This window comes from Apium graveolens, unplaced genomic scaffold (assembly GCF_009905375.1).
Source record: "Apium graveolens cultivar Ventura unplaced genomic scaffold, ASM990537v1 ctg4759, whole genome shotgun sequence".
Taxonomy (NCBI): Eukaryota; Viridiplantae; Streptophyta; class Magnoliopsida; order Apiales; family Apiaceae; genus Apium; species Apium graveolens.
The window spans coordinates 137967-150029 of NW_027418676.1; the positions used below are offsets into that span (position 1 = coordinate 137967).

The following is a 12063-nucleotide window of genomic DNA, read 5'->3' on the forward strand; positions in this document are numbered from 1 at the left end:
CTGTCAAAATTCTTTCACTTATCTGTCGTGTCATGCTTACAAAGTGTAAGTATACTCGATGGATAATGTTCAGAAATTTAATGGCTAGGATTGAGACAATTCGACGGAAGAAGAAAAAAACAGTTTTCCGTCGAGTTATAAAATACTCCAGAAAAATAATTGATTTTTATTAATAATTAATATATCGACATATGATCAAACTCGATGGATAATGAGCATCCGTCGGGATGTAAATTTTGACTTAGCCAAAATTTCATTCAAAGCAGAAAAATTAATTAAATTTCTGGCTGCATTACAACTTGCAAAATATCTGAAATAATTCAAGAATAATTAAGCATACCTAACTCACTTACCAACCTTGAAAAGGTGGATTCATCAAGTGGCTTGGTGAATATGTCTACAAGCTGCTTTTCACTTGGAACAAAATGAAGTTCCACAATACCATTCATCACATGTTCCCTTATAAAGTGGTACTTGATGTCTATGTGCTTTGTTCTTGATTGCTGCACTGGATTTTCAGTGATGGCAATTGCACTTGTGTTATCACAAAAAATGGGAATTCTATCCACTTGTAGACCATAGTCCAACAATTGGTTTTTCATCGACAAATTTTGTGCACAGCAACTACCAGCTGCAATATATTCAGCTTCAGTTGTAGAAGTAGAAACTGAATTTTGCTTTTTACTGAACCAGGACACAAGCTTGTTCCCTAGAAATTGACAGGTTCATGTTGTACTTTTTCTGTCTATTCTACAACCTGCATAATCTGCATCTGAATAACCAGTTAGGTCAAAACCAGAATCTCTAGGGTACCAAATGCCAAGTTTTGGTGTTCCCTTGAAATATCTGAAAATTCTCTTAATAGCTACTAAGTGAGATTCTCTAGGATCAGCCTGAATCTAGCACAAAGACAAGTAGCAAATATTATATTTGGCCTACTAGCTGTTAAGTACAGAAGTGAGCCAACCATGCCCCTATAGCTTGAAATATCCACAAACTTTTCAGTAGTGTTTAATTCAAGCTTAGTTGCAGTGGCCATGGGAGTTTTTGCAGATGTGCAATCCATTAGTTCAAACTTCATTAAAAGATTATGAATGTATTTAGTTTGACTAGTGAATATTCCATCACTAACTTTCTTAACTTGTAAACCAAGAAAGTAAGTTAGTTCTCCCATCATGCTCATTTCATACTTACTTTGCATCAATTTGGCAAACTTTTTGCAAAGTTTTTCATCTGTAGAGCCAAAAATAATATCATCTACATAAATTTGAACAAGTATACTAGAGCCATTAACATTTCTAAAGAATAAAGTTTTATCAACAGTACCTCTTGTGAAGTGGTTTTCCAAAAGAAACTTTGATAAAGTGTCATACCAGGCTCTAGGTGCTTGCTTCAGTCCATAAAGTGCTTTCAAAAGATAGAAGACATGATTTGGGAAATTTGGAACTTCAAAACCAGGAGGCTGACTAACATAGACTTCCTCCTCCAAATCTCCATTCAGAAAAGCACTTTTGACATGCATTTGATAGACCTTGAAATTGGCATGAGCTGCATAGGCTAAGAAAATTCTAATGGCTTCAAGTCTTGCAACAGGAGCAAAAGTTTCATCAAAATCTATTCCTTCTTGTTGACAATAGCCCTTAGCAACCAATCTAGCTTTTTTCCTTACTACTATGCCATTTTCATCCATCTTGTTTCTGAATACCCATTTGGTGTCAATTGGATTCTTTCCTTTGGGTTTGGGTACCAGCTTCCATACCTTGTTCCTTTCAAATTGGTTTAGCTCCTCCTACATAGCTAAAATCCAATCAGGATTCAACAAAGCTTCTTATACCTTCTTTGGTTCTTCCTTAGATAGGAACTGCTGTATAGACATTCTTCTTGAGTTTCTCTCCTTGTTTGAACTCTAGAAGATGTATTACCAATGATGAGCAAAAAAGGGTGATCTTTAGTCCATTTTCTTTGTTGAAGTAGATTAGCTCTAGATGAAGAGGCCTCATTATTGTCTTGATGTGTGACTGAGTTTTGATTAATAGAAACTCCCGCTGAGTTTGTGAATCTTTGATTTGAGAAAGGGGAGCTTTCTGTAAGTGATCTATAATGACTTTCAACTTCTCTTAATGACCCGACGGATAGTGCACTTTGTGTTCTGACGGATGAAGTTGATTGTCTCCCAACGGATAAAACAGATTGTCTCCCGACAGATGAAGCATTTTGCAACTCGACAGATGTTGAATTATGTGCTTCAATAGTTGTAGATTTTTCTGCATTATTCTTATTCACTGTTTCTTGATCACTTTCATCATCACTGTCATCACTAACCATTTCCACATTATCAAACTTGAGGCTTTCATGAGAATCTTCATCATGCAGTCCTTCAATATTTTTATCATCAAACACAACATGTATTAATTCTATAACAATGATGGTTCTAAGATTGTAGACTCTATATACTTTGCCCATAGCATATCCAACAAAAATTCCTTCATCTTCTTTAGCATCAAACTTCCCATATTGATCAGTTTGATTCCTCAAGATAAAACATTTGCAGCCAAAGACATGAAGAAAATTTAGAGTTCGTTTCTTGTTCTTGAACAATTGGTAGGGTGTCATACACTTTATTTGATTAATCAAGGAAATATTCTGAGTGTAGCAGGCAGTATTCACAGCTTCAGCCCAAAAATATGTTGGTAACTTTGATTCTTCAAGCATTGTCCTTGCAACTTCAATAAGAGATCTGTTCTTTCTTTCCACTACTCCATTTTGTTATGGAGTTCTTGCTGCAGAAAACTCATGCATTATCCCATTTTCTTCACAGAATGATCTCATCACAGAATTCTTGAACTCAGTTCCATTATCACTCCTGATTCTTCTTACTTTAAAATCAGGATGATTGTTGACTTACCTTATGTGATTGATAGTGATTTCACTAGCTTCATCTTTAGACTTTAGGAAATATGTCCAAGAGAACTTTGAGAAATCATCTACAATTACTAGGCAAAATCTTTTTCGTGAAATGGACAACACATTGACTGGTCCAAATAAATCCATGTGTAGCAATTGCAAAGGTTCTTCAATTGTTGAATCAAGCTTCCTTACGAATGATGCTTTAATCTACTTTCCCTTTTGACAGGCATCACACAATCCATCCTTAGAAAACTCCACTTGAGGAATGCCTCTAACCAGTTCTTTCTTGACAAGCTCATTCATGGTCTTGAAGTTTAGATGGGACAGCTTCTTGTGCCATAGCCAACTTTCATCTTGACTTGCTTTACTGAGAAGACAAGTGACAGATTCTGCATTAGATGAATTGAAGTCAGCTAGATACACATTTCCTTTTCTCACTCCAGGGAGAACCACTTTATTGCTTCTTTTGTTTGTCACAACATAGGCTTCTGAATTGAAGGTTACTGAATTGCCCTTATCACAAAGCTGGCTAATGCTCAACAAATTATGCTTGAGACCATCCACTAGGGCAACCTCTTCAATGATGACATTGTCTTTTGAAATCAAGCCATATCCCACAGTATAACCCTTACTATCATCTCCAAAAGTAATACTTGCGCCAGCTCTCTCCTTGAACCCTGTGAGCAGGGTTGAATCTCCAGTCATGTGCCTTGAACAACCACTATCCAGGTACCAAAGATTCTTTCTGTTTCCCTGCACACATTAAAATCAAATCAAGTTGATTTTGGTACCCTTGTTAGCTTTCTTCTTTGGTTTCTTAGATTTGATCTCATTTGACTTGGGAATTCTGATTCATCCTTAGTCATTTGAGTTGGACCTTTGAAACCAGTCATTAGAACAGAATTATCATGCACATTTTGATTAACAGGAAATGGCATGCTATTTGCAAACATGTTATTCCAGTAAGACATGCTAAATGGCATTTGTGGCATACTAAATGCAGCATAATAAGGATTAGGTGCAAATGGCATGTTAGCAAATTTGTGCATTCATATTCTGAGCAGACATAGCATTCATAGGCATCGAAAGAATGGTATTCATGTTGGGAAAAGAAGAGGGTACAAATATAGGAGTAGGCATGGCAAGTTTACAATTAACAGATAAATTATTAACACTACCATACATAATTAACACAGATTTTTCTTGGAGCATACTTATCAGGTGTGTAGTTGTTATGTTTGTTAATCCCTACTTTCCCATTTCTATTGTTTTTCTTTTTGGTTGTTGTTTAACCTCAATCTTTTCTAATCTGTCATTCAATTGCTTGATGGACAGATGACCAACATTAACTTTCTTCTCCTTCTTCACTTGACTTGATTCTCCAGAAACAAAGTTTTTGGAAACTGATCCATATTTTTCATTTAACTTGGCAAGCTTAGCTTTGCTCACTGGTTTGCTCACAGGCGACGGATGTGGCTCTTTGTCACTCGACGGATAATCCTTTTGATTAACCGACGGATGATTCTCATCATCCGTCGAGTCCACATCTGTTAGCAATCCTTCAACCAAACTGGATTCCAGCTTCTCCTTACTCTTTTTCCAGGCTGCATCACAAAAGGACTCAATACCTTGAACTTTAGTGATTTGAGCATGAACATCTCTGGATGATTTCCATGCCTTAATCACTTCCTGTTCTCGTTCAAGCTGATTCTTTAAAATCTATTATTTCTTCAAGGACTCAGTTAATTCATCCTTAGCAATCTTACACTCAATTCTCAATTTTTCAAATTCAATAAACTGAGACTCTAGCACATTATTCCTTTCACTTAAAAACAAATTGTTTTCTTTAATTTTAGCATTTTCCTTAGTGAGGGACTTAAGTGTAACACACAAGTGATATAATTCTATAGACATGTCATTGATTTCATCATTACACTCAGATTTAGATAAATGAGCTAGGTTAGTGGTGATTACCTGATTACTTGAAGAACTTGTTTCTATTTCTTTAGACTTGGCCATCAGGGCTAGATTGACATAGCTTACATCCTCATCTTCATCCAATCCATCAGCTGCCCAGTCATTTTCCTGTATAATGAAAGCCCTTTCCTTTTACTTGAGCAACTCAAAATATTTATGTTTGTAATCAACAGGCTCAAACTACTTTTTGTTGAAATCTGAGTTTGTACACTCACTGGTAAAATGCCCTGCCAAGCCACATTTGAAATATTTAAATTTGGATTTATCCATCATGTTTCTACTTTGCTTGGCTGCTTCAAAGTTCTTTTTGAACTTGAGCTTGGCAAATCTTCTGGAAAGGAATTCTAAATGCTCATCAGTATCATCCATGCCATCTTGGCTCAAATGGCCTTCATTTTCAGCTACCAGCCCTTTTCCTTTATTCTCACAGACCTTTGAAGTAGAATCAACAGCTTCTACCTTCATCTCTTTCTCTTTCTCTAACTCAGCAACGAGTGTTATGGACCCTCCTTTCTTCCTTCCTTTCTCCATCCTCTCATCTTACTCTATTTAAAGCTCATAAGTCTTCAGGATACCATACAGTCTCTCCAAGGTAAATTCCTCGTAATCCTGAGAATTTCTCAATGAGACTGTCATTGGTTTCCACTCCTTTGGAAAAGATCTAAGGAACTTGAGGTTTGAGTCTTTTATCTGATAGACTCTTCCATGCAACTTCAGAGCATTTAGTATTTTTTGAAACCTAGTAAATATATCAGTGAGAGACTCACTATCTTCACAATGGAAGTGCTCATATTGTTGAATCAGTAGCTGCATCTTATTCTCCCTTACTTGCTCAGTACCATCATAAATAATCTGGATAGTGTCCCAAACTTCCTTGGTTGTTTTGCAGTTAATGATAATATCAAACATATCACCATCAACTCCATTGAACAATATATTCATGGCCTTCTTGTCTTTCCTGACTTGCTCAATATCAGGATCTGAATTCATGCCTAGGCTTGGGAACAGATGGTTCATTGCATGTTGCAGCTCTGATTGGTACATGAGGACCTCTCTCTATGCAATCCACATAGGCCTCATCTTGAGAAAGAAGATGTAGATGCATTTTCACCTTCCAGTGGTGATAATTGTCTTTATCCAGAAAAGGAATTTTAACTCCAACATCTTTCTTGTTCATCTTGCTGTTTGTTGTGATCTTTACACTCTTTGTACTTCAAGAGCTTGCTCTGATACCAATTGTTATTCCCTAACAATACAACAAGAATTACAGAGGGGGGGTGAATGTAATTCTAGCTTCTTTTCGAGATTTATAAAAATGTTCTAAATCAATATATTTATATATAAGTGTTTTGATTTAAAAAGTGCGGAATAAGGAATTAAGTTAATCAAACACAAAATAATAAAAACACAAGTCTTTAAAACTTTCTAGTGGATTTGAATGTACCCACCATATATATACATATATATATATATATCGTTTGAGAACTCTGTGAAGCTCAAATTGGTTCACAACTGCTTTACAAGTGAACAACCAAACTACAGAGAAATTCTTAACAATTATAGCTTTTTCTATTTCTCTTCTAAATGTGTTTGCTTAGTTGCTTGTTCTACTAGCTACACTTGGTTTATATATCACCAAGTTTACATGGAATAAGACAGGATAATAAAACAAAACCTATCAAGTCTAACTCCATGCTGCTTCATTACTCTATTCCAGCATCTTTGAAAATCTTCATTACTTGCATAGAAATGGTAACACTTTTTTGTTCTCAATTTCCTGCTAAATAGGCTGCCACATTCCTTTTGCAAACATCCAATGCATGTGACTGTGTTGTCACTGTCAACAGATATTTGAATTGATCATCCGTCGGGTACATTCTTGTTATCCGTCGGGTAGCTTGTTGATCATCCATCAGGTAGCTTTGTTGATCATCCGTCGGGTAGCTATTTGACACTTGACTCCATTTCACTTATGCAGAATTACAAGACATCTTATATTTACAATTAATCAACATATTCTGCATATCTACTAGTAGTCAACATGACTCATATGCTACTATAGAATCTACATAAAGTTGTTTGCAGAAATGTGCTACAATACTTATTATTACATAAGTTACTCACTCGATGGATATCAAATCATCATTCGTCGGGACTATATTGAATCATCCGGCGGGACTATATTTGATCATCCGTCGAGTGCTACAAAATTCACTAAGTTAGATCTACTAATGTGTTTTGTATGATTTATCATCAAGTTCACAACATATTCCTAACAGCCTTTGCCAATAGTTTCCATTTCTATAGGGTCCGATTTATAGCGAATGGCCCTGAGTATACTTTCAAAAAATTTGGCGAGGAAACGGTTGCTGAAATGGAGGAGTTCAAGAAGGAGTTTGCTAATGAGATTTGGGAGAAGAGGGTTGAGCTCGTCCTGGAGGAGGAAGAGAGCGCGCCCACAGATGATCCTACTAGGGACGCGCCTTAAGTCGACCCAACAGTCCCTCTTCAATCAGTTCCACCAACCAACGATGCTCAGGGCGTGCCCTGAGCTCCTTTTAATTTGTCTTAACTTAATCCCTTAATACTCTAAGGTGTCAGCCCTCTTTTAATGCTGTGCAAAGTTGTAAGACTATTTACTTTTGATGTTGGTTTTCTAGAACTGCTTTTATTATAACAATCGTATGTTTTTCATATTTTAATTTCCTTTTGAAAATATATAGGGCATCCTTATTATTAGGATGCACCTTTTTACTTGTCATTGTAGGATTGAAGATAAACCTGCACTATCATTACAGTAAGGTTTACCAACTACCCTTGTATAAAACTTTAGTTGAAAATTTCTAAGATAAATTTGTCAAGGCACTCCTACCATTAGGGCACGCCTTGTAGGTGCTGACTTTTATTTTATTTACCTGCAAAAAATGCTTTTCTTGCTCCACTTTTATGAATTTTCCAAGTAAATATGGCGGAGATACTTCCATATACAGGGCGCATCCTGTCAGGGCGCGCCTATAAAGAAACATCAAACTACTGACTAAAATATTTTTATATTGAAGGCGTGCCTGCTTGACCATGACACATCTTGAAATATTCACTTTGCTTTTTATGTTATAAGTTTGGAATATGCCTTTTGATCTCTTTGAGTTTTATTTTTTACAAACTTCATATTGTCCGGACGTCCCATGCTATGGGGCGCGTCCTCATTTTTATTTATACCATGACAAGTAGATTTATTGAGGCACCTCTATCCTTAGGGTGCGCCTGATGCATATTCTTACTACAATATTCTGGAAAACATATAATTGAATATCTTCCTCTTTTATTAATAATGCGCTCTGGTATAAAAATTTCACCAGTCCCATGGCTACTATGCTCTGTGGGGAAATTATTTGATATTAAATCCTTTAGCTAGTTCCAAGGTTCGTAGTTATATATAATACCCCCAGGCTATGAGGAATTTATTTGTTACTAGTCTATTACATAAAAATCAATCATAGAAGTGAGAGGGCCAAGGTCGCACCCTAATGATGATATTTTCGCAGGTGCTCTCCATTCTAAGCTCGAGAAATGAGCTTGCCATCTAAATCTTCAAAGCGATAAGTCCCCTTTCAAAGTATAGCTTTGACCCTGTATGGTCCTTCCCAATTAGCTCCAAGCACTCAATGCTGATCTATATTAGTATTCGGCATGACTTTTTACAAAACAAGATCTCCCACCTTATATGGTACATACTTCACCTTCTTATTGAAATACCTTGCAATTCTCTGCTGATATGCAGCAAGTTTCAGCTGAGAATTCATTCTAGCTTCGTCCAACAAATCCAAGTGGAGCCTTTAATTGACCTCTGCATCTTCCTCAACAAACAAATCCCTTCATAATAATCCAACTCCCACTTCTACGAGAATCATAGCCTCATACTTGTAGGTTAGCATAAAAGGGGACTCGCCCGTAGTTGTCCTTGTAGTTGTGTTATAAGACCAAAGGACAATTGGCATATGCTCTAGCCAATCTCCTTTATTTTCCTCCAGCTTGGCCTTTAAAGTATGTTTAATGATCTTGTTTATGGTCTCCGTCTGGCTATTACTTTATGGGTGATAGGTTACAGCGAAATCTTTCTTGATGTTCAAGTCTTCGCAAAGCTTCCTCAACTCTTTATTGTCAAACTACTTCCCATTGTCAGATATTAGTCTATATGGAATACCAAATCTGCAGACTATAGAATTGAAGATAAATTCTTTGATTTTATTATCCATGATCATGGCCAATGGCATAGCTTCCGCCCACTTTGTAAAATAATCAACAGCCACCACGGCATACTTCACACCCCCCATTGGCCTTGGGAAGTTCTCCAATGAGATTAATTCTGTTGGTGAGACTGCGTAGCTATATGAACAGTTACGTGATAACTCAACACGAGAACAATACTAGAATAAGACAGGTTAATAATACTACGACTACACAAGAAATCACAAGAAATGAAGACAAGGCAAATACAAAGAATCAGAAGATTAGAAGAAGGCTTGAAGTCTGTTTACAAGTCACCGAAAGAAGTTCATTTATATGATCATGCCGCAGTGAAGAATAAAGGTTAAAGACTTTCAAGGTTTCATAAATGATGAAGATTCAGTGTATAGGTGCTACTAGAAGATTTCAGTGTATTGGCATTGATTGAAGATAGACAGTGTATGAATCATAGGAATCTGAAAAATTGAAGACATGGTATAGACAGGGGTTAAAGAAGACAGTTGCAGTATTGAAGCTATACCCACTGACAGCAGTTCATCTATATGTTTAAGCGTCGGTGAAGAACAGTGAATGAAGTATTCAAGATTGCAGTAGCAATGAAGATGTTGTCTAAAGTACTAGAAAGGATTCCAGTGAAAGTACATTGTTTGTTGACAGTCAGTGTTCGAAGCGATAAAGTTGTTGCAAGCTTAAAATATAATCAAGTCTATAATATGAAGACCTGAATCGGAGCTAGTCGTCTGTGAACCAGACCAGTTGCACTAGGCGTCAGTGTTTCATGAAAGGAATATGAGTATTATCATTAGAAGGATTGTTAAGTGAGGATTCGTATCTGGGAATATAGGTTTTATGATTCAGAAAAGACTTAAGAGAGAAGACTTAAAGATGGGACAACTCAGGGAATGTAATGCTCTACAGAAACTAAGTCAAGGTGATCACTACCTTGTAGTAGGAGTCATCCTGATCAGTATATTGATCTTCAGAAGCAATATCCTGGATGTACAGTTCAATATTTCAGTACAGGAAACTGATATTGACTTAGTGTGATACTCAGGGATCAAATGAGATCAAGAATAATTTTAGAAGTGCAGTTTTCATCCCTCTAGTCGCCATAGAGAATTGAGTTGAATTTTTCTTAGGAAAATTCACTCTTGGTCGCCACAGAGCTTGTATTACCTTGGTCGCCACAGAAACCTCATCCACAACATTATTGATTAATTATTAATTAATTTATATGGTTATTCAGAGCCACATATTTCAATTGATATAAAGTCTACACATCTGAAGCAGAAGATATCAGTTGTATTGTTCTGAGTTTTATCTTCTTCTCCGACAAGAGGAGATAAAATTAGCAGCAAAGATTTTTCAGAGAAACTCAAGCTTTTTCTACATCCGTTTAACTTCTCACTGGAGTAACGTTATAATACCCGATTTAATTCTTGTATATTCATAGGGGCATTATAATCGTTACCCGGTAATTAAATCCTTAGACAAACAAAAGCTAGATCATTGTATAGGATTTGATTTGTAAATCTTTGTAGAAGCTAGGAACTTTGTTGTTCTTAGATTGTAGCAGGTTAATTTATTTACCGGAGTGTAAGCAACACCCCTCACGGATTTATATATGAATATATACTTCCCTGAATATCTTGTGTTCCTCGTTTTATATTCCCAAACACTATTCACCTCAAGAACACGGAACCACTAACCGAGCACTAAATCTATATCCACTAAAGATTCGAAAGAATTTTTAATTTAGTGATTATCATATTCACCCCCCTTCTACGATAATTCAGGACCTAACAAATTCCCCACATGGTGAAAGGCCAAGGACTTACCAACGAAGTTATGGATATTGTTGGGACATTAGAATAATTAGCAAATCGTTGGCAACGGTCACACGCCCTAACAAACTTGAAAGCATCTTCTTTCATTGCTGGCCAATAATATCCCTGTCTAAGGAATTTTAATGCCAACGAACCACCCCTCGAGTGGTTTCCACATATATCTTCATGTATCTCTCTAAGAATATAATTTCTTTCTTCCAAATCTATACATCGTAAAAGCGGATGATTAAATCCTCTCTTATATAGCACCCCATCATACTCAACGTACTTCACAGCCTGATAACGAAGGCTTCGAGCCTGTAGTTTGTCTTCTGGAAAAGTCCATGTGCGGATATAGTTGTGAATAGGGGTCATCCAAGTCTCCAGCGGAACCTCTTGCATCTGAAACACACTCATCTCTGGAATACTTGGAATTTCCCGAATCCCCAAGGGAATTTATCCCAACAACACACTGTCCATCTATGAGCCCTTTTGCCAAGGCATCCGCATTGCCATTCTCTTCTCTTGGCACACCTTCCAGGTTGGCGCTTCTTAATTTTTGGAGTACACCTGCACACATCTCATGTATAACTCAGTTCGAGGGCCTCGGGCCTGGAACCCGCCATTAACATGATTTACTACCAACTCCGAGTCGCTCCGAGCTATCAAATTTATAATTCCCAACTCTAAGTCTATATTCAGACCATTAATCAGGGCTTCATATTCAGCATCATTGTTGGTGACATAAAACTTGAAGTGAATGACACTCATCAAGTGATGTCCTTCCAGGGTAACCAAAACAATCCCGACCCCTGCTCTATTATTATTCACAGCCCCGTCAACATGTAAAATCCACCAAGGGTGTGGGAACTCTTTTATCACTTGATTAGGGACATCCCCCTGTAAGGAAGGTTCTGCCAACACTATAGCCTTCTCATCCACTTCAGAATCAAACTCGAGTATGAAATCTGCCAATGCCTGCCCCTTAATTGTTGTGCAAGGAAAATATTCCAGATCGAACTGTCCCAATTCTACCACCCATTTTAGCATTCTTCCTGATGACTCTGGCTTATGCAAGATGTGCCTTAGAGGATACACGGTGCGG

At 37.0% G+C, this 12063-nt stretch overlaps 1 protein-coding gene across 1 annotated transcript; it reads right to left on the reverse strand.

Moving 5' to 3' along the window:
• Positions 1 to 10074: 10074 nt before the first annotated feature.
• LOC141702195 (uncharacterized) lies at positions 10075 to 11375 on the reverse strand (the record flags this gene model as incomplete). Its single annotated transcript, XM_074505890.1, has 2 exons — positions 10971 to 11375; positions 10075 to 10125 (listed from the first exon to the last, which is right to left on the reverse strand). Coding segments are annotated over exons 1-2 (456 nt in total), but the record flags the coding sequence as incomplete, so codon positions are not given.
• Between the last annotated feature and the right edge of the window lie 688 nt (positions 11376 to 12063).